Raw genomic sequence first — 27,546 nt, 5'->3', positions numbered from 1 at the left:
TTAGAGAACGGGTCTCACTATATTGCCCAGGCAGGTCTCGAACTCCTGGGCTCAAGCTACTCTCCTGCCTCTGCCTCCCTAAAAGCTGGGATTACAGGCGTGAGCCACAGTGCCCAGCAAGGGTACCTACAGATTTAATGAATACTCAGCGGAAGGCCTATGAGGCCGCTCATAACTGTAATCCCAGCACTTTGGGAGGCCAGAGTAGGAAGATCCCTGGAGCCCAGGAGTTGTAGACCAGTCTCAGCAACATAGTGAAACCCACATTTCTACAAAAAAAAAACTTAAAAATTAACCAGGTGAGGTGTGTCTATTGTCTCAGTTACTCAGGCAGCTGAGGCAGGAGTGTCCCTTGAGCCCAGAACTTTGAGGCTGCAGTGAGCTGTGATCATGTCGCAGGTCAGGTCTCACTAACACAGGCCTCCGTAACAACTGTCTCAGTACTGACTGAGTAGTGAAGTTAAATATTAAAAGCTGAAAGAGCCAGTGCCCTCATACAAAGGCTGGGATGTAAGAAAAGCCCACCAGGACTTTTGCTCAGGCCTTTCCTGGGCCTTGAAGCATGACAAGATAATAAAGGAATTATTAACAGGACCTGTTTTGGATTAAACAAGTTTTGTTGTAGGTCTGAAGAAACTCCCCAGGCCTCCACAAACAAGTTACTGGGGGTCTGAAGGAACTCCTCTAACCTCTGTGATTTAGCAGGAGACAAGATAAGGGTAATCGCCCCAGCACCTGGGCCCGTTTGATTAAGTAAATTTACTGAGACTCCAGAGGAAGGTCTTCAAGACTCAGACCTTATAGATTAAAGAAGTTAATCACTTATATCCTTAGATGAATTTCCACTTACACGTAGCCATATAGCTTAGAAGGTATACAAGCTCTGGAAAACTAATTTTGAGTTGGTCTGGTGATAATTTCCAGGCCTTCTCCCTATAACCAGTTGCAGAAATAAAGACTCTTTCTCCCCAGTTCATCTGCATCTCGTTATTAGGCCGAGAGAAACAGCAGCCCGACCCTCAGTTTGGTCCAGAAACAGTCATGCTGCTGCATTCCAGCGTGGGCAACAGAGCAAGACCCCATCTATGTTTAGGGGGGGAAAAAAAAGCATACTCAGAATACTTGGTGATAAAAATGGTGAAATCAATTTGATTCATTTCGACACTATAAACTTTCTGACTTAAGCTAGTTATTAAATATCGAGTGCCTGCAACTGGAGTAAGGAATGTGGTTCAGTGTGTATGAATATGTAGCAATTTGTAGCATTGATGAACTTCGTATCCCAGAGGGAAAAAATGAACTTCAAAAAAGAATTTCTAAAATTTAAAAACCAGGTCTCTCTCCAAGGAAGTGTATTTTTGAGAGCGCTTCCCATTTGGATATTGACTCTTAGCTAGCATGTTGTATCCTAGCAACAAGATTTGTCACCTGTGGTTATCTGTGGTGAAGGAACAGCTTTAGTATAACCACAGTAACTGTCTATTTACTTGATGGCATGAGCTCTCTTTGAGTAAAAAAAAGCCCAAAATATAAGGTTGGAGGTAATTATAATTTTTTTGTTTTCTCATAAATTTATTGAATCACAATGAGAAAATTTTTGAAAACACAGAAGAGCATAAAAAAGCAGAATTATCTCATCTACTGATGTTAATGTTCATATTTATTTTTGTATTTAAAATTAATACATTATAATTTGCAATATAGGTTATATTCTTTATTTTTTTTTTACAAATTGAGATCATACAGAACAGTACTTTTGTGCTATTTTTCATATACTAGGTGCATTTCACCATGTCGTTAATAATTATTTGAAGACGTGATTTTACATGTCCTAATATTACATCAATGTACTATAATTTATTTAGACATTATAGGTCATTACCTAAATGTAGTTTTAAATTCAGAATTATTTCCATTTCGTGCCATTGTTTCATTGTCAAGTTGTTCGTTAGCTTATAGATGCTATCAATTATTTGCAGATGTACTATGTAAGAGGATATATGAATTACAAGAAGGATTGACGTCTTAGGACAGTGAGTGGCTTCTGCAGTGGCCTTCCTGAGAGAAAGGATCTGAGGGGCATTGCTTCCAGGTATCCAGGAGGGGACTGATAGAGCTAATCTCTTAGAAACAGAGGTGGGCTTCATAGCGGTGAACTCTTCCCACCAGCACCAAAAAGGTCCCTCCTTCTTACTTCTCAAGGTTGACCTTGACTGGGCTTGACCTTTGAGTTTTAGGTTTTCAGACTCACCTCAACAGGCAAGAGTAGAATCAATATACCTTCCTGTTGCACATATGGAAGCAGCTGTAACTCTAAGAAAATATTATCCACTTTCTTAGTACCGGGTTGAGGGGTTTCTTTGAGGAATTAGATCCCACAAGGCTTGGGGTGATTTTTTAATATGTTCAGTCCCATTGTCCTCCTTGGTCTATATCAGAGCAGACTTGAATCCTGCACAACAGTCTGAGAGCAGCAAGCTTGTTTGTGGGGAAAGAACGTGCCAACACATGGCTGGGGTCAAGGCTGGCTTCTTAGGTGTGTGACTTGTACACAGGGACCTGCACTTAGAAAAGCATTGAGCTTGGCTTAATATTCTACTGCTGCTGTCTTGAAATTCTGAAGAATCTTTTAGCAAGGAAACCTGAATATTCTTTTTGCACTGGGCCCCACAAATTATGTAATTGGTCCTGATTAGGGTGTAGAGTAAGGTATTGCATTAAGAAAGTATTTGAATCATCATTCTTTCCTCAGACCCTACCCCAAAAAGAAGGAAAAATCCATTTCCAGCTGTTCTTGCTTTATGCAGGAGCAGGTGCTTGTGACTTTAAGAAATGGGCCTGCAGGGAAAATGGAACAGCTCCTGGAAGACATGGCCTTTGAGGGTGCTTGGGAGATTTGAGCAGCACATACTAATTGGATATAGATAAAATGCTCTTCAGATTTCAGTTTTCTGCTCTGTGTACTTAGTTATAACCCAGCCTGTGTTTTATCTTTTGAGGTGGAAAATCTGAAAGTCACAGCTTCTTTCTTGTTGAGGATTTACTTTGTGAGTACCTACATAAGCATGTGTATCAGAGACCCTGTGATCTGAAATTACTGTTTGAAATTCTACAGAGTGGGTACTCTTCCTCTCTTAGCTTTGTCATTCTTCCCCCTTTAGCTCACTCCTCTCTTTGTAAGAAATGAGGCAGGGGTCTCTCGGGAATCACCTAATACACTAGTTCATATTCCCAGCACTTTTTAGCCAGTGTGCTGTGGGATAAATATACAACAAAACCCTCATGCCTTCTTCATTCACGTATGTATCCTTGCCTTCCATTGAGAAATGATTTTGTTGAGTTTTATTTTAGTTTGCATTGTGAAAACAGTCATTTTTTCCCAAATAAAATTTATAGAATTGCATGTGCTCTGTAAAGCTATATAAATGATTCTGAGAAACACAGTCTCAACAAAATGACTGCCCTAGAGCTTCCCCTCCCCTACTTTAATACTGTTTAAAGCAGGAGTTCTCAACTGCCAGCCTGCAGACTGTGGAAGCGGTATTGCCTGAGCTCCGCCTCCTGTCAGATCAGCTGTGACATTAGATTCTCACAGGCATGAGAACCCTATTGCTAACTCCCCATGCAAGGGATCTAGGTTGTATGCTCCTTACAATCTAATGCCTGATGATCTGAGGTGGAACAGTTTCATTCCCAAACCATCCCCGACCACCCCATCCCTACCTCTCGTTGGTGGGAAAATTGTCTTCCATGAAACCAGTCCCTGGTGCCAAAAGGCTGGGGACCGCTGACTTAAAGCACCAAATTATAAACTGTTACCAGGCTGCCTCCAGCTAAGAATGGATATTGAGATTAAACATTTAGAAACCTAGAACAATTTGTCTGTTAAATTTAATCAAAAAATTGGAAGCTTGTATTTTTTATGTCATTTCATTTTTTTGGTATTTCAGATGCATCATATTTTAACAAAAGTATCAGTCTGTAACAGATTAAAAACTAAAATCCAAGAAAATGGTTTATTTTTAAAAACTGATTCCTTTTTTTTCCAGCCCCATCTTCCAGTGGCAAAACTGATTCTTAACAACAAATGTTTGAGAAGCACTTTCCTAATTAAGAGCCATCAATGTATTTCTTAGACTTCTTAGTTCATCTTTTGAAGAACAATGATGAGTTGGAGAGTGTGTGTGTGTGTGTGTGTGTGTGTGTGTGAGAGAGAGAGAGAGAGAGGGAGGGAGGGAGGGAAGAAGGGAGAGGAAGGGAGAGAAGACTGGTTCCTTCCCCTCAGGTAACAGTGCCATCTTTGAAGGCAGCCATGATATGATACAGGGGCAGCTAGAATGGGGTTATAAGAAGCTGCTATTGAAATGGAGAGGAAAGAGTTGTGGATGGCCTGTTTAAACCAACAACATTCCACAGTAGGCTTTTTGAGGACCATTTTTATCTAGAGATGTTGGAGAGTGGAAGAATGTATGATACTTATGAAAAGAAAATTGCTCCCAGACTATTCGACACTGACAGTAGCATCCAGGTATTGGGATTAGTTACATGTCTGTCCATGCCCTTCTAATCTCTTTCCCCTATTGCCAGTAACACCTGTGCCTGAGAATAACTATAACACTCTTTGAGGTTATGGAACATTGCACCCATCTACTGTCCCAGCCACCTTCCCTGACAAACTTCCCACATTTCCCACCTCCTTACCCAGAGAACAGCCACCGCCCCTTTCGTACATAATGTGGCTGGCCAACATTAGCCCACATGTACCTTCACATTGATTATAGTGCCACTGGGAGCTCTGGTACATTCATAATTATGGAGCTGGCCCTTACCTGGCCATTTCAGCATTCTTCACACCTGTACACAGAATCATTTCCCTACCCCTTTCCCTGGTCCCCTGGCCATTATGGTGTGCAAACCGGATTTACCAATCTGTGTGTTGGGCACAAGGGTTTCAACTGGTTAAGTCTTTGTATTTTCTTGTTTTTTTTTTAGTTTTGTTTGTGTTTTTGTTTGTTTTTTTGACAATTGCTTATTTCTGAATTCTTTTCCAAAAGTAGGAGAATAGAGACTTGTCTTTTCCCTAAATATCTCTGCTTTTGGTCCAACTTAATTCTTGATAAGTTTCAAAACTGATTAAAAAGTGACAAATTACTTCTGAAATTGGAGAAATTGATTTCCCAAGGTAAGCACTTTCATATATGAGTTTAGTTTGCATTATTACCCCACAGTCTTTGAAATTGGAATTTTAGCCTTCTCAAGTCCTGGTCTCCCTTGTAAGATTCTTAGACAATTTTAATTATTTAAGGCAGATTTGCCAGAACCTATAACATTGGAAACTGTGGTACAAAGTTCTTGAAATAATTCTTGGTTTCTCCCAATGTCCATCAAATTGAGAATTTTGTGGTACACATCATAAATATTCGGCACAATGTGCTGAATATTATTGTAGGCTTTGGGACTTCCAAGATAAATAAGGCAGTGCTTGTCCTCAAGTTGCCCAGGGTCTGCTGGGAGGAAACCATACTTTCCTATTTTTGAAGTTGGAAACAATGTAGTAATTACCTTAGTGTAATATAAGTCAAGATGGTTGGCAGAACCCAGAAAAGTGAACAGTTAATTGCCAGGAGATTTGGGGGCTTGAGTGTTGAGAGCGTTGGTTGGGAGCATGTCGGAGACAACAGGGACATGTGCATTAGTGACCTTGATCGGGATATTGAGGGAAATAGTAGTTTGCCAGGATGAGAAAAATGTGTGTGCAAAGCCTTGGAGGGTTTAAAAAGTGACAAGCAAACAAACAAGGCTCATTAAAGAAGTGTAAAAGTTATGGTATGGCTAGGGAGCTTGTAGGTATGTCAGCAGCTCCTTCTGAATGTTTTCATTTAATTACCTTCTGCCCAGTATCATGTAGTAAGTGTTAAGACTTCCAGAGAATATATCACATCTAAGAAGCAGCAGCCAGAAGAACAGGTGGCAGCAGGTGGCCTACGGAAAGCTTCCATCTTCCCAAATAGTAAGCCAGGCATGGAAGTGATACTCACGAGAGCAAGTACTGAGCCAGAAGCCTTGCATGTGCATAGAGGTTACATAAAGAAGTAAATCCAAGGATACTACATCTCTGGCTTTAGGGAGATCAGTGAGTATTTGCTGAAATGAATGGAAATCCAGTATGTATATAAATGGAAGCTTCTAGATGGGAAACTCTGGATGTCTTACTGGACCTGTTAGCAAATGTCACCACAATAGGAAAGGCAAATAACTCACAAAAAAGGAAGTTGGAATGGCCAATAAACAGGAAAAGGTACTCAATTAATAATCAGAGGAATGCAAATTTAAATAACAAATAGGTACCGTTTCTCACTATAGAGATTGGTGAAAATAAAAAACTATTAATAGTAAGTACTGGAGATATTATGGAGATACAGGTGTCCTCACACTTTCCTGAGCACTTTAGAGAGCAATTTTGTAATATCTAATAAGGTTTAAAAATGAACTTACCCTAGGACCTGACAATTCCATTCTAAAGAAATGTGCTCACATGCTTAAGGATTCATGCAAACAATATGATTGTAGTTGCATAGTAGAGCAAAAAATAGGGATAAATCCAAATGTCCTTTACTAAGAAAACAGATAAGTTGTAATATATAGTGGAGTGTTGCATAGTATTTTAAAATGAACGAATCAGATTTACAAGTATATTCTGGATAAGTTTTACAAACATATTATTGATTAAAAAAATAAGCTGCAGTATAACTTATAGGAAAATTGTAAAATATTCATCAGTTTTGAATTTTTTATATGAACAAACATATGGGTCAGTAAAAGTATAGGGACCTGGATAGGAATAATACAAAACAATTTAAGAATGGTTAATGGAGAGAGGAAAATAGGATGAAGGGGGTGTAAAGGGAACCTCGCTGTGTTTGTTACCTTTTCTTTCTGTTAAAAGAAAATAGATCTGAAGCAGGTAAGGCAAAATAAAAAAGAAGTCAGAGTAGTGGTATATGTGTTTTGTAATTTTCTACACTTTTCTATTGTTTTGAATATTTCATTATACAATAGTGCTTAGCACATATGAGGCACTCCTAGGGTAGATACTATTATTGTTTCTTTTTCAGGAAGCAGGGCCACCAAGAGATTAAGGCACTGGCTGGTATGTGAGCCAAGGCTGAGCCCACTCCCCTGTCTACTCTGCTGTGGACTTCATAGATCTCTACTTCATTTTGGACTGGCTTCAGGGCTGAAGGAGTAGGGGAGGGCAAGTGATATTTAGGATTCTCTCCAGTTTAACTTTAACTTAGCCATGATCGTCGGTAGATGGATTGATCATTTCCATGAGCACATTTCTGCGTGGCAGCACGCTCCTGACACAGCCCTACCTGCAGAGTGACAGGGGCTTCTCTGCAGCACTGTGGACCTACCACCTGTACCAGCTCCCAGCCAGGCTGCAGTGGTGGAGTAGTGACGGTGCATCGCACATCCTCCAGTGCCCACAACCAAGTGGGAAGTGAATATGGAACAGTTTTAACAAGTGTTTTCTGAATCTCCTTGAAAACAGCACTTTTACATTATAAGATGCCCCTATACTAATGTAATAGGTAGATGCAGAGATGAGTTATTTTGAGGGCTGTAATTTGATTTCATTATCTCAGGTAATCAAAGATTGTTTAACACCAGAAATAGCTGACTAGAACAGCTGCTAAAACAGCACTTTGTGTGGGAAATGAAAAGGTTCAGTATTTTGACAGCCATTTCAAAGGTATGAGTAATAAGACTTCTAAGAAAATCCTAATTGTTGCTTTTTTTGGGGGGAGGGGAGGGGGGAAGTTTCTCTAGACCAGATTTCCCATCTCCTAGTATTCTACATCGATAGAGGACAAAGGAGAAGTATTTCCTTTTTCCCAGGGTCTTGGCTTCATATACCATTAGAGTTTAGATAGCATGGTGATAATTTATTTTTTAGGTTTTTTTTTTTTTTCATAAATACATTACTTGTCCATTCATCATCAAACATGTGTTTAGTGCTTACTGGGCTCCAAAGTACAGATCCTGTGGGTCCAAAATAGTCAATTAGACCCTGCCCTCAAGGAACTCTCAGTCTGGAGAGAAGAGGAAAAAATGAGACAAGGCAGAATGTGCAAGTAATGTTAAACAAATGTAATAGGCATTGTGGAGGCAGAACTGGGAGGAAGAGTCAAGTAGGAAAGAGGTGGCATTAAAAGATTGGGAGTTTGCTGTTTGAGGTGAGGAAAGGCAAGAGGAAGCAGACAAGCACAACATTGCAAGTGATCAGTGTTATCAAGACATGAAAGGACTCAGCACTTCTGGGTTAAAGCGGAAAGAGTATATTTCTTGATTTGACTGGCCAACTGCATACCTCAATTCACAATATTATTTTCTGTTTGCATATCCAGTGCCTTCAATGTTCAGGGAATTTTCACAGAAATCCTCTCATTTAAATGCACCTAATGTGAATATCCAGATATTATACTTTCTATAATTTACTTGAAAATATTTCAGCATGTACCTATGCTAAGTACATGTGTATCTGTTGGTTTTCATCCAAGCCTTAGTGGAAGTTGATGGCGCCAGTTGTGATTGCATAGGTAGGGTTGGTGAACTGGTGTCTAATCAGAAACCCTCACTCCAGGGGGCCCTACTTTAAGCAACTTGGTTTTCTTTATCTCTGATTGACACCAGAGGTTTTATTAATTAGAATAGTTTATGTTGGAGTTGGATTTTAATTGGGAACATTGTGCTGATCAAAACAGGTGGATTGGGTTGTACTTTTTCAGTGGTCTTCCCTCTTTTGTGTTACAGAGGACAAAAGTTCAGTGAACCATTAAGGATGATGAAACTGAGGCTCTAGGAGGAAGTGGCAGAGCCAGGATTGAAGCATTCCAGAACCAGGGCTGACCCTGTCCTGTGCTCTGCCCTGCCCAGTGAATTATGCTTGCTCTTGGAAGAGTCTTGGTCAATGATGACACTCAGAGGCTTATTAAACCACATAGGCTGATTTTTTTTTTTTTTTTTTAAGATAGAGTCTTGCTCTGTTGCCCAGGCTGGAGTGTAGTGGCATGATCTCGGCTCACTGCAACCTCCACCTTCCAGGTTCAAGCAATTCTCCTGCCTCAGCCTCCCAAGAAGCTGGGATTACAGGTGTGCACCACTGCTGTACCCGGCTATTTTTTTGTATTTTTAGTAGAGAAGGGGTTTCACCATGTTGGCCAGGCTGGTCTCGAACTTGTGGCCACAAGTGATCTGCCTGCCCCAGCCTCCCAAAGTGCTGGATTACAGGTTTGAGCCACCGTGCCGAGCCCACAGGCTGATTCTTGAGTGCAAACTTCTAAACCCAGAGTAAAGTCTGTGTGCCTTAGAACCAACATATATGACACTTGTAGTAGTTTCAGCATTTTATTTCTTATTTTGATTCAAGATGTGAAAGATATTACACTTAATTATGAGTGATGCATTTCTGTGTCTAGTTAACATAGAAGGAAATTTAGTGTTCTCAGCTAGCACTATTTCACTATTTTCTGTTTTTCCTATTCTTCCATCTGTAGATAACTGAAAAGTCGTTTAAGAAATTAGTGGTGTCTGTAGTAAATCCAAGTCGCAGTAAAGCAAACAAAAATGCATATGTGTGTGATATTGTTTTGAAAACTATCCTCTTTGGAAGACTTTGCAGTCATTTATTTATTTATTTATTTATTAATTAATTATTTCTTGAGATGGAGTCTTGCTTAGCCTCCCAGGCTGGAGTGCAGTGGCGCAATCTTGGCTTACTGCAACCACCACCTCCTGGATTCAAGTGATTCTCCTGTCTCGGCTTCCTGAGTAGCTGGGATTACAGGCGCTCACCATCATGCCTGGCTAATTTTTGTATTTTAGTAGAGATAGGATTTCACCATGTCGGCCAGGCTGGTCTTGAACTCCTGACTTCAGGTGATCCGCCCACCTCAGCCTCCCAAAGTTCTGGGATTACAGGTATGAGCCACTGTGCCCAGCTTATTTTTAATGTATTCATACAGGCCAAAGCTAATGAATTAACTTCTACTTCAGCAAAAAAAATTTTTTTTTTTTCCTGCTATGTTCAAGTCAGCTAATGGTCACCAAGGATGGAGTGAATCTAAATGGATTTTTTGCCCTTGGACAAAGACCAAGGACAACTGTAGGACTTCTGCATGGTCTGCCTCACTTAGGCTTCTTGATTAATAACCCTAGTTCAGGAAGGCAAGGGCTACTATGACCACTTTACAACTGAGGAAATCAAAGCAATGAGAAGTGAAATGGCCTGTCCCACTCCACAGAACTGCTTAGAACAGAGTGTGAGCCAGAATTGAGCCCTTCTGAACATGAGTTGACTACAACATAGTTCCTTCCATGACACCAGGATGCCAGAGCAGAGGGAAGTGAATTTCAGTGGCATTGTGCCTATCAGGGTCTTATTTGGTATGGCCAAAACCAAGCCTCAAGACGTTATTACAAAATAACACAACAAGAGGTACTGGCGGTAATATTTTCAGAATTTGTGGTTCAGATTCAGCAGAACGTCAGGAAAAGCCTGCAATATGGCACTGAGCTTTGATGCTTTCAGTAGTTTCAACAGTTGCAGAGCAAGGAGGCTGGGGGCCTTCAGCCTCCATCTCCCAACTTCAACTACCATTAGTTCTGTCCCAAAGTCATCCTCTATAAACATGCAATCTAAATAAAAGTGAAATTAAATGAAAGCGTATCCTAGCAGTTTTTTTCAGGTGGCCTAACCCCTCATTCCAAACAGCCTATTACCCCTAAGTCCTATTACCTTCAGTCTTCAAAAACAGTCCGGTGGTAATAATAGTGTCTCCATTTGGCAATTGAGAAAAGCGAGGCTTTGGAAATAAAGTATCTTGGCCTAAGATTGTCAACTGGCCTGAGCTCCCAATAGGTCCTCCTGAATGCAAGCCCTGCTCTTTATTGGTTTCTATGTAGCTCTAGAATAATTATGGGCATATACATTGTGGGAATCTTTTGGAGTCATCCTTGCAATTAAGGGATCTAGGGTATAATACATTAGAGAATGTGTGTGTTACCTGTGTTGTTTCAGAATACTGTAGAAAATGTTTGGTGTCTAATCACTTCAGTGTGGTTAAAAGAGAAATTTGCGCTGATGACAGGCTTCCAGTTTGAAGCTGTCAGAATCCTTGTACTGTCACCATCATACCTGACAAGTTGTCTGGGAACATTGAAAAAGGATTGCTGAGTGAGAAACAGGGCTGTGTGTCCTCTGCACGGCTGGAGTGCCTTAACCGGGTCATGTGGGCGGACTTTGCTCCACCTTTGCTCACTAAGCTGCCTTCTGCCCCTGATTTCCTTTTCCTTGTCAATTTTCCTCCTAGAAAGAGAAGGTACAGCCTGTTCTTAAGTGAGCATTGGTGTGCTGGGCATTTGTATTTCTTACAGATAAATTGCGAAACTCATTTGCTGAACAGTCAGGCTTGTCTAGACTCAGACGATATGAACAACTCTTCACAAGGGCCTGGTCAACCCTGGATAAGTGGATCACTAGCGTTCTTGACTCAAAGAACTAAACTCTGTGCTACCAAAGAACTAAACTTTGTGCTAAAAATGCAGGCCCTGTTGCTCAGCCTTGTTCCTGCATCATTTCTTAGCATAGACCAGGCTCTGGTTTGCCCTGGGTATCGTGACTGATGTCACAAATGGCAGAGGCCTCTGCTGTTGAAATGGGAAGATCCCTCTGTTTCCCGGCCCTAGCTCACTCCTAAACACAGTGCCAAAGCCCTGCCCGACCTTCTCTTCTACTTGATGATAAATGCCCTGGGGATGCTGTCTTACTCAGTTTTGTGCCCACAGGGTTTGTCCTGCACATAGTAGGAATTTAATTAGTGTTTGCTGAGCTGAATTGTACTAATTTTTTAAACATAAATGGAAAGTGGGACAGGTTAAAATAACATGTAGGGCAGCAAGGCAGACTGAATCAGATAGATACGACTGGTTCTGATGACCTTGTCAAGTTGTGCAACGTGTGTAGGGCCAGCATTACCCCAAAATGAAATTTTGTCAAGATGTGGTGCAATGGGAGATGGGATTTTTGGGAGATCTCACAGAAGGGCTGCGTTCATGCTGCCTCTGGGAATTTGGGAAAGTACTGAGATAGTTCTTACCTGTTTCTCCCCATTTTCCACCCTCAGGCCTGCTGGTGGGTACCCTTGATGTTGTGTTGGATTCCAGTGCCCGGGTGGCTCCTTACCGAATCCTGTACCAGACTCCAGACTCCCTAGTCTACTGGACCATCGCCTGTGGTAAGCAACCACATTCTGGGATAACAACTTTTTATCAGAAGGAAAGGAGTGTGTACTTGCTGAATGCAATTACTGGTATTTTAGGGTAATTAACCTTAGCCATTTCAACACATGAACTCAAAGTCTCAGTGGCTTAATACAATGAAAATTTCTTTCTTACTCTGGTAGAGTCATGTTGGGATCACGTGCCCTCCTCCATGTGTAGTAAAACTCTGGAAAACAAGGCCTCTAAGGTCAGCATCCAAGGGAAGAGTGCAAGGGTGGAGCACATCGGTGTTTAACTTCCTTGGCCCGGAAGTGGCACACTCCACCTTCCATTCCACTCACACTTAGTTGGCCAAGACCAGTCACATGGGACCAATCTCACTGCAGAGGAAGCTGGGAAATGAAGAGGGATGTGTGGAATACTTGGGTATACTAAGTATTATTTGGTATATCCTAGCATAGGACACTTCGTGGTGAGTAGGGATTATTTCTCCCGATGGTAATCAGTGATGCTGTGCTGTGCTTAAAATAGTAGTCAGCAGTCTTGCTTTGGCTGGTCTGAAGGTCATGAGCTATCTCCATTGATCACAGTCATTGCAGGTGGAACTCCTTTTCTGCTGTTTCCCCACTTCTCACTACTGCATTTGACTAGTCTTAAAAAAATTTTTTTTTAATCTTGCTTTTATTGGATTTCTCACAAGAATTTCTAGTCCCAAATGGCCAAGTTTTGTGTTTTGTTTTTTTTGAAATGGAGTCTTGCTGTGTTGCCCAGGGTGGAGTGCAGTGGCGTGATCTCGGCTCACTGCAACCTCCACCTCCTGGGTTCAAGTGATCTCCTGCCTCAGCTTCCCAAGTAGCTGGGATTATAGGCACGCACCACCACACCCGGCTAATTTTTGTATTTTTAGTAGAGACAGTGTTTCGCCATGTTGGTCAGGCTGGTCTTGAACTCCTGACCTTAGGTGATCTGCCCGCCTCAGCCTCCTAAAGTGCTGGGATTATAGGCGTGAGCCACTGTGCCCAGCCTTTATTTTTTCTTTTTTTATCTAGAGATGGTGTCTCCTTGTGTTGCCCAGCCTGGTCTTGAACTCCTGGGCTCAGGTGAGTCTCCTGCTTTGGCCTCCCAAAGTGCAGGGATTGCAAACATGAGCCACTGTGACTGGCTTAAAATGGTCAAGTTTTTGTTTGCATGTGGCTTTAAAAATAACCGTAAGAAAAGGAAGGGCACTATAGAAATGCTTTTTTAAACTATTATTATTTTGCCTCTAATTGATTTACAGGAAAGTTGAGCAGATTGTTCAGAATTCTCATATATGTCACCCCCCACTGCAGAGTTTCTGCTATTATTAACATCTTAGTATGGTATGTTTGTTATAATTAGTGAATCAGTATTGATACATTATTAATAAGTGAAGTCCATTGTTTGTTTAGATTTCCCTGATTTTCTGTTTCAGTATCCCATCTGGTATAACATTATAGTTAGTCGGTCATATCCCGTTAAGCTCCTCTTGGCTGTGGAAGTTTCTCAGATTTTCCTGGTTTTGGATGATCTTGACAGTTTTGAAAGATACTGATCCAGTATATTTTAGCATGCTTCTCAGTTGGAATTTTTTTGATATTTTTCTCATGATTAGATGGGGTGGTAGAATTTTGTGAGAAAAATCACAGAGATAAAGTCCCATTTTGTTTCACCATGCCAAGTGTACATTTTATCAACATGATTTATGACGGTGGGCATCCTTGATCACCTGCCTGATACAGTGTTTTTCAGGTTTCTCTACTGTAAATTACTCTGTTCTTCCCTTTCTTCTCTTTGGAAGGAAATCACTATGTGCAGACCATACTTAAGGAACAGGGATTTTTCTCTCTCTCCTTTGGGGTAGAATATCTACATAATTTATTGGGTATTCTTTTGCACAGTAAATTTATTTCTTCTCCCTCATTTATTTATTATTTATGTCACTACAGACTCATGCCTATTTATTTCCTCTTCTGGGTTATAATTCTTCGCTCGAATTGTTCCAGCTTTTTCAGTTGACTTCATTTTTAAACTTGATCTTTACTTGGTAGTAAGTGCGGTGCTGGGATCTAAAAATATGAAGACAATTATATTTGGTCTCTGCTGTTGAGAAACATACAGTCTAGTGAGGATACAAGTAAATAGTCAGTTACAGCCCAGTGTGAACCAGTATCTTATAGTTCCATTTGATTTCTGGGTACGCAGCTAAGCTGGAATATAGGCTGGCCTCCTGAAGAAATAGAGGAGGTTATCTGGGTGTGATTTCAGGCTGCTGGCAATCTCCAGTGCCTGGGTAATTCTCCCTCAAGGATTTAGTAGGACCTGAAATTCTAACATTATAATTACGTCTTTTAAAATGTACTCTGAGATGCAAACAGCCCATTGAGAGACAGTTGACTATAACCATTGTTTACACATCCCATGAATGAAGGCATAGCTTCAGGGTTTAGGGCAGTGGGAAAACCCATGGAGAAGCGAAGGGTGACAAAGGATTAAGGAAGAGGTGAGACATCTGGCCTGCAGACCCTGACTCAACGGTGGATGACTGAATGCACTCTCACACCATTACAGTAATACAAGTGGACGAGGGATGGTCATTGACTACTTTCAGAGAGCAAAATGCAACGAATCAAAACTAGACTCTGTTCATCCACACATTTATTCCCTCGGGATTTTACGACAGAGGTTCTCAGCACACTTGTGGATAATTAATATGGTTAAAAGAGTGGTTATACAAAAGATAAAAGCTTTATGTTTGGGCCCACAGTAAACAGTATTAACAGTTAATTCCCCTTTGATCTTTCCTGGAGAGGGCTGTGCAGCACAAAGTTTACAAGAGTAAACAGAGTAGAGACAAAGGGATGCCGGGTAAGGCCTTTGATTGTCTCTATCTCTTTCCTATGCCATTGGACTGGCTGGCCCCAATAAAACCTTTTGGCCTTCCACAAGGTTTGAGACTATAGTCTGTAACTTTCTCTAAATATTTTCTGTAATATTTTGCCCACAACCTCAAGTGAATTCCAACAAAGAGGAAGCTGGAACTCTGACCTGGACAGACTTACCAGTGTAACGCAGGCTGCTGGAAGACAGTGTTCCAGTCTTCTCTGTACGGTTTCTCAGCACAGAGGGAGCCCATAGAAGGGAAAGTACTATCTGGCCTGCAGTAGTTGATTGGGAAAGCATCACCTTTAGTTAGTAAACAATCTAGAATAGTCTTTCTTAGCCAGAAAATAACTAAAAAGAAAGATGTTAAAAGTCAGGGAGAGCCATCAAACCCCTCTACCTCATGAGGGTGTGGAAAGGATGCGGCTGCCTCCTCCTCGCTCACTTTCCAGCAATCCCGCTTCAGTGCCCAGCTGCCTGTGAGATCCTTTGCAGGCAAGAGGTCTTCAGAGCCCTCAGATCTCTTCTTACAGCCCTCCAGGCTCCTGGACTTCCCACATCAATTTCTGATGATGTAAGGAACTGGTTTGTGTCTCCTGTGACTTTTCTTCTGCCCCTGAGCCATCACCTTTGTTGTCATTGACATTTATAATGTCATTGCCTGACGTTACTATTCTTTAGTCTGATTCTGGGGCTTTGCGGTGCTATTGCTGTGAAACAGATCTTCCTATGAATACTCCTATGGGATAGAATTGGGTGTTGCAAAGCTGAGTTATTCCTGAATTTATTTACTGAGCCAAGGCTAAGGAACGCTGGGCTGCAAATGCTGATGGCATCATTTATTGTCTAAAGAGATGTGTAATTTTCTTTTCCCAGTAAGTAATACCTGTCACAGCTGCATGATTTCATTATAATAAACCCAGAGTAGTTTTAGTTTTTAGTTTTTGTATATGTTGATTACCCATAGAGATAGCTCCAGAATTTTCTTATGGAAGACTGCACAAAAGGAATTGACAATGGTTGTGAAAGTCACATTTGGCCATTAATTGTTTTGGTGTTGTTGTGTTTTGTTACATTTTGTTTTGTTTTGTTTTTAGACAGGGTTTTACTCTGTTGACCAGGCTGGAGTGCAGTGGCATGATCTCAGCTCACTGCAACCTTTGCCTCCCAGGCTCAAGTGATCCTCACACCTCAGCCTCCCAAGTAACAGACTACAGGCACGCACCACCATGCCAGGATAATTTTTTTTTTAAGAGACAGGGTCTTGCTATGTTGCTCAGGTTGATCTGAAACTCCTGGGCTGAAGCCATCTACCTGCCTCAGCTTCCCAAAGTGCTGGGATTACAGGTGTTAGCCACCACACCTGACTACTTACAATTCTTTCTTATCAATTTCCATTTAAAATCCAAATTACTGCCCTTTCATGATAAGATTTTAAGAGCAGAAGCTACTTTCTTAAGCTTTTAAAAATATATCTATACCCTATTTTTTGTAAATTTAATGTTACTTTTCATAAACTACAAAGCTAATGTGGTGTAGGAAAATATATTAAAAGGTTTTAATTTACTAGGATTTTATGAAATATTGCTATAAAAGAAACTTCTGCAGATAATTGGGTGTGTCTAATTCACTGCCTTGTAGAATCCATGGGATCATAAAACCTTTTTGTATAAACCTTGATCTTGTCATGTGTCTTGTAAATCTTTAATAAGCATAAATTGAATTAAAGGGAGCATCTGCCACGAATGTCGACATAGACCACGTAGACCAGTAGTTAGTGTTACTGGTAAATCCCAGCTGTATGATTTGCCTTAGACTTGAGCCACATTTGGACCATCTTACTGGCACTATAATAATCATCTGGCCCTGAGGTGGAGGTAGCAAGAGGTATTTGATGAGACATTATTTTCATATGCCTTTTTTTTAAATCTTCTGTTAGTCTATTCAGACTGGTCTGAAGAAGTTGATCATTTACATTTCCTTGACATAGAGAACTTTAATTGGGAAAGGAAGCCAAAAAACTTTCCTAAACAATGACCATTTCATTTCAGTAGTACCCAAAATGCGTTTTTGTTCTTTTTGACTGATAAGCCATTATGTCAGCAATTCTAGGCTACAGAGAGGGCATTTTGCTTAGTGGTTTGCACAGTAAATTCTACATTTCATCTAGCCAGTTTTGTTGAGCTGTTATACCATTACTCTGTCAATTCTGTCTCTCATGGTTTACCAGTGAATTGACTGTTTTGCACCTGGGACTCACATTAGAGAACTAAATAGATACAGATATGCCCCCAACAGCTCTTGTTTTGGATATGGTATTACAGAGACAGGAGAGAGCCCAGTCCATTGCCTGCCTTGGCCGTCAGCCAAATGGCTTTCTCCTCATTATAAGGACTAGAAGGTTCCAACAGTAAGAAGAGTTGGTTATATGATCTCCATGGGAATATGGACACGTAGGAATACAAGTAATTCCAAGGATGTGATCTAAAGAAAGGAGTTCTGAGACAGCTCAGGAGAATTAGAAACAAAGATACAGAAGGAGCTGCTGGCAGTTCCCTCTGGATGCATCTGTCCTTCAAAAAGGGGTAGTAAAGGAAAGCATGGAGGGGATATGTTTGACAGACAGCTCACTGATAACAGCGCTGAACAGTGCCTTGATTTGGATGTGTATTAATTTAGTTTTCATTTTCTTTACCATTTCAGAATGTCATCTGGGCCTAGATGGTCACTGTGTTTCAGAAATAAAAGATACATCAGCCATTGTCTTGCCTGCCCCTCTTATTGTAGTAGGATGCAGAGGGAAGGTGAATTGTCCAAGTTCACATTCCTGGTTATAGTTAGTTATGTGGCGTCAGACCAAGTTCTCAGGCCTCCCCACTCCTATCCCAGGACTTCTCAAGTGGCCCCATGCTGGCTTTTATGAGTAAGCATTCTTTTAGTTAGCGGCTGGTAAGACCCAGTGTTTAAAGATTACTAATTGGTTCTGTTCTTATTCTCTACTGTTGGTAAGGAAAATGTTGGGTAATTTAGTTGCCTTTCACTTGAGGAAGATGTAATGTGAAAGTTGATAGGCATTTTTATAATTCTTTCTTAGTCTGTGTTAACTTAAGGACTATCCTCAGATCCGTAGGAATAGAGTGGGTTAAGAAAGCAAACAAACAAAACTTCCGCCTTTTTTCTTCAAGCAATACATGTTTATTGCAAAAATTAGAAAATGTAGATACATAAAACAAAAAAGAAAACAAAACAAAATACCACCTCACAAATCATCACTTTCTAGACTTTAAAAAAATCTCCAATACGCTTTATATACCTATATATGTAAATAAATAGGTATATAATATATGCTATGTATATACTATAGATTTACAGTATATATATTTAACAGATATACATTTGAATGCAAATAAAATGGAAAATAATATATTGAAAATACTTTTAATGTCAATAAAATGTATTTCTATACCACGAACCATCAATTTTCTTTTTTTTTTTTCTTTTTTGAGACAGGGTCTTACTCTGTTGCCTGGGATTTTGTACAATGGCACAATCTCAATCTCTCTCTCTTTTTTTTTTTTTTTTTCTCTGTTGCCTGGGATTTTGTACAATGGCACAATCTCAATCTCTCTCTCTTTTTTTTTTTTTTCTCTTCCCGGGGAGCAAGATTTGGTACCCCTTTAATGAGAGGATGAAAAGGCATCATGAAACAAACACCCAAACTGGCTCTTTGGGTATCTCTAATAGCTTCTTTGTACCAAGATAATATACTTCCAACAGCTAAATAAAAGCTCAAAGAGAAAAAGCAGGTGAGAAAGACACAGGTTCTCCTCAGACAAGCTGACTGACAACTTTTAACAGAAGTCCCTTATCACATCATTACTAGACTTTATTTGGCTCCTTTACTGGACTTGTTTCTTTACATATTCACTGACTGGTTTCGTCCAGTCAGGATTTGAGAAGAAGCCAGATTGCAAATTCATGTAATCACCATTTAGGAAGTGCCCAACAAAAGCAGCATTGTTAACTGAAGCTGCCTGTACATCTTGTCAAGGCCTGACATAGCAGAGCTTATCTCTAAGTGGCATTAGTATATCGTAGAATGAACACTTTTACAGATGAATAAAAATAACTTGAATTCTAAGATCTCCTTTGTAGTAGTTTCCTTCTTTTTCTCTCTGACCAATAGTATGCTTCTGGCAAACTCTGAACTAGCCCACTGCAACCTCTGTCTCCCAGCTTCAGGTGATTCTCCTGCCTCACCCACCCACATAGCTGGGACTACAGGTGCATGCCACCATTCCTGGCTAATTTTTATATTTTGAGTAGAGGTGAGGTTTCATCATGTTGTCTAGACTGGTCACAAACTCTTGACCTCAATGATCCACCCACCTCGGCCTCCCGAAGCGCTAGGATTACAGATGTGAGCCACTGTGCCTGGCCCATCAATTTTAATAAATAGATACTTTATGTGAATGTAACAAATTAGCTACTCCATATATTATTATTGGGAATCTAGGGGCTTTTCCCGTAATGTTACTGCATTTGAACCATCTTAGTGAATATTCTCCTAATAAAATCTTTGCACACTCTCTTAATTATCACCTTAGTATAAATTTATGGAAATAGATATGTTGAGTCAAAAAATATACAGATAATTAAAATGCCAAAAATTAAAAAGTAAAAAAAAAAAAAGATATGCATATAATTACTATCTCTAACCTGATTGCCCTCCAGAAACATAGACATTTATGTTCCCACTATCCAGTAAAATAAGGATGGTAACTACTGATTCTTACTGCCCAGGCTGTATGAGTTACCTGGGGCTCTCTTTTCTTAAAGTGATTATAAAGCTATAAGCATATGATTATGACCCATAAGAGATTATAAGCAGTTATGTCAGAGTCTTATAATAGTTACACAAGGAGGTCTAGGCATATAATATGCAATCAAACATAAGGGTGCCAGGGCCTCAGAGGTTTGTGCTAAATGTATGTTAGTCAAGCAGTAGGTAAGCAGCTAGTTTCTTTTCTTGACATCAGAAGTTAGAAATATTTTCTGAATCACATTTCAAGATGAGGTCTTTATGTTCGACTGCTTATGATAATTCCAAAAGTAACTGTTTGGTGATTTCTGTGTTCTAGACCTATGCTAAGGACTTGATGTGTGTTATCTGACTTAATCTCTAGCACAAACCAGTGTGTTAAGTGTTGTTCCCTACATGTTACAAGAACCCTGAAGCACGAAGAGGTTAAAGTAACGTATCCATGGCCCCAGAGTTAGTATGTGGCATTGTAGAAGTTTGAAACCAGGCGTACTTTTTTGACATGGCCTGAGGCATTAAGTAATATTGACTCACTGATAACCAGCTTTCTGATTATTTCAGATAATTTAACCTTTATTCATACTCACTTGTAAAAAATGTTAGAAGGCAGCAAAGTGTAGCAATTAAGAGTGTGGGCTTTGGATGTGCACGGTGGCTCATGCCTGTAATCCCAGCACTTTGGGAAGCTGAGGTGGGAAGATCACTTGACCCCAGGTGTTCGAGACCAGACTGGGCAACATAGTGAGACTCTGTCTCTGCTAAAATAAATAAATAAATGAAAAATTATTATTATTATTTTTAAAAAGAGTATAGGCTTTAGAGCCAGAAAAATCTGGATATGTTTGACAGTTTGTTGTTGTTGTTGTTGTTGTTGCTTGTTTTGAAACAGAGTCTCACTCTGGTCACCCAGGCTGAAGTGCTGCGGCACGATCACAGCTCATTGCAGCCTTGATCTCCTCAGTCTCAGGTGACCCCCTCCCTCAGCCTCCTGAGTAGCTAGGACTACAGGCACACACCATCGCACCCTGCTAATTTTTGTAAAGATAGGTTTTCATCGTGTTGCCCAGGCTGGTCTTGAACTCTTAGGCTCAAGTGATCCTCCTGCCTTAGCCCCTCAAAGTGCTGGGATTACAGGTGTGAGTCACTGTGCTTGGCCCGTTTGACATTTCAGTAGTCAAGTGTGATGCCTGCTCTTGGTAAGCACAAATAATAGAGGACATTATCATTATCATCTTATTTAACCTGATTATAACTTTAGTTAGATATGGATTTTGAAAAAGCATATTTCTGTTTCTAAAAATGTTTTAAATCACCATGCTATTTTTGAGTTTTGTCTTTTGCCCTCTCTGAATATAAGTTTGTAAATTTTCTGGGTGTAGAAAGTACAAGGGTGGCTTGGTAAATACAGGGACAGATTAAATGATTACTCCAGCGTGCGGAGTAATACTCTTGCCTTCATTTGGTGTGGAAACTTCAAAATTATTATCTTTGTGACTAAGATTATATTGGATAAGGCCATAATACAGATGATTTCTTCACTTGGTTCCGTTTATTTAATTAGCTTCAAGTGCTATTCATGTGAGCTCAGTGATCCATATAGCCTGCTCTGAATCTGAAAATACCAGGTCAGTTGCTTTTTTAATCCCTTGGAGGCTTATTGGGTTTTTGTTTTGTTTTGTTTTCTGCTATGTGATGATTGGTTTTTATTTATGTATATACATACAAATGTACTTACACATGTGCATACATACACTTATGATCAATGAGAATTTATATTTTAGTTATTCTGCAATACAGGTTTTTCTTAAGTTCTGCAGTCCTGGAGACAAAATGTATTATTATTCCTAGGAGGCAAAAAGAAAAAAATGTATTATGAATCATGCATCACAAAAGAAATATCTGCCAAATATCTGCCAATGGAGCTTAAACCTTTGTTCTTAATCCTCAGAGGCCAGATGTGATAGAAGATGGACTCCCCAAAATGATTGTATTTGTTTCAAGTAGACTTCAAGACTTTAAGATAGATTTCAAACTAGATGAATAATTAGACTAGGATAATTTCATATTTTTCATCATCGCAGATAGCATTAAAAAACCTGCCCAGGTATACATTTAGGCCTCTGGTCATTACCCTAAAAAAACTGCTCTAAATGGTAAAGATTCTTATTTTTTAGAAATCAATGTCTAAATAAACTTAAGCCTATCAAGCGTTGATCTAGTAGTTAGCCACAGCAGAATGCTTTGACTTGCATTTCCTGAAGGATTCTCATACCCAGTGTGAGGGCTTTTTGTTATTCCAGCTGATTACACAGTCAGGTCAGCTTGTTTTTCCTGCTGCATCTCTGTAAATGAGGCCTTTCCAAAAATCGACAGCCAAGCCCTTCGTTTCTCTTTTGAGTGTCCTAACACAGTTTGTTCTAGCTGATGGGTAAATAGATCAGTTCCTTGTCAGAGTCATGACAAAAGAGCTTCATATTATCTCACTTTAAACAAGTAGTTCTAAGACTTGAATTATTGCAGCCCTGGTACTTACTTACTTGAGAAATGGAAGAGCCATTTATAAGGAACATTGGTGATTCAAACATGTTTCCTTTGGAGTCTCACTGGTTTCTAAGGAGTAGTCCAGAAAAAAAGCGGCATTTGCTCTGTTATCTCTGAGAGGTAACTTGGACCCTATTTTTCTGGGGTGAGAAATGGACAGAAGTGGCCACCTGCTTCCAGAAGTATTTTCTACTGGATTGGCATCTTCAGATGGTGGTGGTGAATCCAGTCTTGGCTCTAGGTATCCTCATACTTTCAGTGACCAGAGCCTGGAGCTGGAACACCTGTCCTCACTGCTTCTTTGTGCATTTAGGAAAGTGTTCAAAGAATACGGTGCATTTGTGCAGTAAGTATAAATTTTAAAAGATACTTTTACATTATTCTCTCCAGAGAGTATCTGTTGGGTACAGATAGGAATCCATAGTTCGGTTCCTAAAGCTACTGTTTGCTGATGTCTTTTTTCTTTCCTAAAATAGCATATCATAATAATGAGTTCATAGAATAATACACAAAGTTCTTCTGACTCTTGAGTGGTGCTCTCACCATGCTCTGCCCTTTACCAGGCCATCACACCAGGACCTTTACTTTTAGAGTCCCTGCTACAGTAGTCATGGAATCCAGTCTTCTGAAACTCTTTGTGTCTTAGGCTTGGATGTAGCCGGAAGAAACCTCCAAAACCTGCTTTGGCAGTACTGAAGCAGCCCCAAAGCACTGAGCATGCCGAAAGGCTTGAAGATCCTGAGACTTACCTCTCCCATATGTGGGAGCAGTGAGTGGCTGGTGATGACTCCAAAAGGCCAGCCTTTTCATGTGACACTGACAAGTGTGGGAGGAAGAACAGGAGATGGAGGACAGAACAAAAACAGCACAAGCAGAAGCAATAGGTTTGGGGCTAGTGCTGGTAAAGGAAGATGGACATGTGGGCATGACCTCCTTCATAGTGAGCAGTAGAGAAAAGAGCCAGTGGTGAAAACAATGATGGAAGTGGATGGTAGGGATTATGGAAATGATGGACAGTGGGCAGCGTGGGACAGCAGGTCCTGGGACAGCAGAGGAGGCAACAGATGGGGAAACAATGATAGTAAACCTGAACCTCAATGCAAGATTACTCAGATGACTATTTGAAGACGGGGTGGCGAAAGACACATTAGCCATGTGGACCTTCATATGTCAGTGAAGGTTGCAGGTACAAGTAGATGCTTATTGAATGAGTGCATTCACATGGGCATATACCATTTCTGCTATGGGTGTATGTGTGGTGGGATGTACACATAGAAATGTGTGCACAAAGAAACTTTTATGCATTCTTTATGCATAAAGCACAGAGGCTGGGCCAGTTGGTGGCTCATGCCTGTAATCCCAGCACTTCTGGAGGCCAAGGCTGGTGGATTGCTTGAGGCCAGGAGTTTCTCACCAGCCTGGGCAACATGGCAAAACCTCGTCTTTACTGAAAATACAAAAAAAAATGTCTAGTGTGGTGGAATGCATCAGTAGTCCCAGCGACTTGGGAGGCTGAGGTGATAGGATATCCTGAGCTCAGGAGCTTGAGGATTCAGTGAGCCAAGATTATGCCAATGTACTCCAGCCTGAGCAACAGAGGGTGACCCTGTCTCAAAAAATAAAGGGGGGGGGAGGGGAGGAGGAAAAAGGAAGTGAGGTGGGGAAGGGAGGAGAAGAGAGGAGGGAGGGGAGGAGAAGAGAGGAGGGAGGGAGGAAAGGAGGGAGGACAGAGGGAAGGAGAAGGGAAGGTTTTGAAAGCAGCATGTGCAAAGCTGATAGGTCTTGTGGCTGATGGGCTTTTCTATCCATGACAACCAAGGAATAGTGTTGGATTACATGGAATTCTAAAAGTAAAGTATCTGGTGTGATAACTTGGTAAAGGGCAGAGCATGGTGAGATACCAGTTAAGAGCCAGATTATCCTGGTTAGACTCTACAAGACACATCTGTGGTCAACGTAGACAGGGACAGATGAGAGGCAAAGCAGGTGAATTATGACTCCTGGGTCTGCAGAACTCAGCAGTCCTGTGGTTCCCAGGAGTACTGCTGTCGTAAGGTGTAGTCTGTCTGACAATGCCACAAGCACAGATGGAACAGCCGGGTGGAGGATTCATGGCTGGCATTTATTCTGCACAGGGCTCTGTGTCTGCTGCATGTCACAGCTAGTGATGGTGGTGACCTGGTTACAGAAAAGGAAGGGCTCCATATGTCTGAAAAAATTTTCCAATTAGTGTTTAAAATTTTTAAGTTTGAAGTATTTTAAAGCTCTCAAACTCTGCAATGACTCATTCCCTAAATATTTCAAATAGGCATTGTAGTTTGCATTTGAACAGTATTTTTACTGTCCACAGTGTATCTACAGGCATTACCCCTTGTGATTTTCATAGTATTTCTCTGAGATGAGTAAAGGTTTTTGTTGTTGTTTTGTTGGACTCTCTCTCTCTTTCTCTCTCTCCCCACCTCCAAACACACACACATAAACACACACACAGGGTCTCATTCTGTTGCCCAGGCTGAATGAAGTACAGTGGTGCCATCGTGGCTGCAGCCTCAAACTCTTGGGTTCAAGCTATCCTCCCACATCAGCATCCAGAGTTGCTAGGACTATGGGTGTGTGCCACCACTCCCAGCTAATTTTTAAATTTTGTGTACAGATGAAGATCTCACTATGTTGTCTAAGCTGGTCTCAAACTCCTGTACTCAAGTGATCCCTCCACCTCTGCCTCCCAAAGCACTGGGATTAGAGGAGTGTGCCACTGCGCCCAGCCAGCTTTGTGTTTTTAATTTATCTCAATTTTACAGAATTTGAGACAGATTAAGCACCTGTCTAAAGTCACCCAGCTGACTGGTGGCAGAGAAAGAGGGGTACCCGGATGTCCTAATTTCAAGGTCTTACCATGACACTGTAGAACAGTTATCCCATTATTTTCATACGTGGTTGCCTATGGTCCTGAAAGAGCAAGTGTGGAAAATACCCAGGAAGAAGAGCAATGTATTCTTCAGTGTTTTCATTGGACTCTCCTCCACTAAGATATCTGCTTTGTTTGTTAGTTTGTTAGTTTTCAGACAGTGTCTCACTCTGTCATTGTCAAAGCTGGAGTGCAGTGATGTGATCATGACTCACTGCAACCTCAATCTCCTAGGCTCGTGTGGACCTCTCACCTCCACCTCCCAGGTAGCTGGACTACAGGCACACGCCACCATGTCTGACTAAATTTTTTATTATTATTATTTGTAGAGACCAGGGCTCCGCATGTTACTAAAGCTGGTCTTGAACTCCTGGGCTCTAGTGATCCTCCTGCGTTGGCCTCCCAAAGTGCCAGAATTACAGGCATGAGCCACTGCACCTAGCTGATGTCTGCCTTTTATCCTTCGCATAAGCATCCCTTGCAGGCAATTTTGATGTTTAGTTTTAAAGTAAAAGAAAGTTAAATATGGGTTTTGTTTTGCCTTTACTCAGTGTATCTGAAATTTCTCTCTCTCTCTCTCTCTCTCTCTCTCTCTCTCTCTCACACACACACACACACACACACACACACACACAGTTTCTCATTCTCAGATTTTAGTTCTGCTTCTACAGTTCTGAGTGTAATTGCAGATACATTGTGTCTCCTGTCTTTCTTTGTCAGCAATCAAATTGAGGTTCTGAGATCTCACTGATGACAAAGAACAGAGAGAAAACACTTTTAAGAAATTAATTAAAATATAACTTGGAAATCGAATGAGAATCCTGAAGGATGCATCAGTGGAATCACAAACTCTTTCTTTACTTCTAGAATGAACACTGCATACAATTTTATATAGAGATATAGATATAGATGTGACACACACACACACACACACACACATGGACAACTTATAAAAAACTGTTTTTAGGGGAATTTAGTCCAGTATCTTTATACCCGTATCCTGATGGCATATCTATTATACTCCGCAGCTGTGAGCAAAAACAAGAGTAGTGATTATATATGCTACAAAGCTGATTGTTTAAGTTTGGAGGTTGCCAGAAGAGATATCTGAAATGCTGCTTATTATTGACCAAAATGTGGTGACATGGTTGTGGCTGCAAGGATGACCTCATCCCATTACATTTCAAGGCAACTGTGCTAATGAGAGCCAGGCTGCTATTCCCTAGCGATAGTCCATTTTCTCATCTCATTCATAATTGAAGTGACTGAGAGTAATTTTTTGCCCATTATAGGAGGTGGTTACATCAGATCTCCAGTGGCATACTAAAGCTCTCATACTGTTTCAACTTAACAATTGTAACCTAGTATCATAAGCTCTATGTTACTCTGTAAAGTGCAAATTCTAGAAGGGAGGAAAGGGGAGGGATGTGCTAAACTCTAGTCCGGAAAAGTGAATTTGAGAAATGTTGTTGCCTTCTGTTCTGAAACTGTGTCCTCAAAGCCTCTGCACTCACCTGATCAAACTAATACAGCACTTAACTCTTGTGTTTCCACATCCTTAAATGTCTTGTGAGTGTGTGTCTGTCCTCTGGAGGAGAGAAAGCATTTAAAGGCAGAGCTCTTGGACCAATAGTCTCCTTTGGTGGTATAGAATATATTGACAAAGTAAGCCTGGTTTTAAAAATATCTTTGGCATGATATCTGACATGCAGTATTGTTATTTTCATTTGTACAGGTGGTTCCAGGAAAGAAATCACTGAACACTGGGAATGGCTTGAGCAAAATCTCTTGCAGACACTCTCCATCTTTGAAAATGAGAATGATATCACCACATTTGTGAGAGGAAAAATACAGGTAGTGGGATAAAAGAAAAAATACCTTTTTAATAGGAAATAATTTCAAATTTACAGAAATGTTATAAAAATACAAATGGAATAAAACATACATGTATACCTTTACCCAAATTTACCTGTTAACATTTTACCCCATTTGATTTCTCATGTGTGGGTTTCCCTCCTCTCTATTTGAAAGGAATTTTCTCCTGAATACTTCAGGGTGTATTTTCTAAGAATAGGAAATATTCTTAGAA

General features: G+C 40.5%; 1 protein-coding gene across 1 annotated transcript in view; it reads left to right on the top strand.

The window, feature by feature from the left end:
• TBC1D9 (TBC1 domain family member 9) overlaps positions 1 to 27,546 on the top strand; it is a 141,287-nt gene that overhangs the window by 46,957 nt on the left and 66,784 nt on the right. Inside the window, exons 2-3 of the mRNA XM_017534291.2 lie at positions 12,189 to 12,299; positions 27,193 to 27,311. Coding sequence (XP_017389780.1) covers positions 12,189 to 12,299; positions 27,193 to 27,311 — 230 coding nt within the window. The remainder of the gene's footprint in view (positions 1 to 12,188; positions 12,300 to 27,192; positions 27,312 to 27,546) is intronic.

Source organism: Cebus imitator, unplaced genomic scaffold (genome assembly GCF_001604975.1).
Source record: "Cebus imitator isolate Cc_AM_T3 unplaced genomic scaffold, Cebus_imitator-1.0 Scaffold4, whole genome shotgun sequence".
In the NCBI taxonomy this organism is placed as follows: Eukaryota; Metazoa; Chordata; class Mammalia; order Primates; family Cebidae; genus Cebus; species Cebus imitator.
The sequence above is the reverse complement of the archived record's forward strand: the minus strand, read 5'-3'. Positions and strand labels throughout refer to the sequence as shown.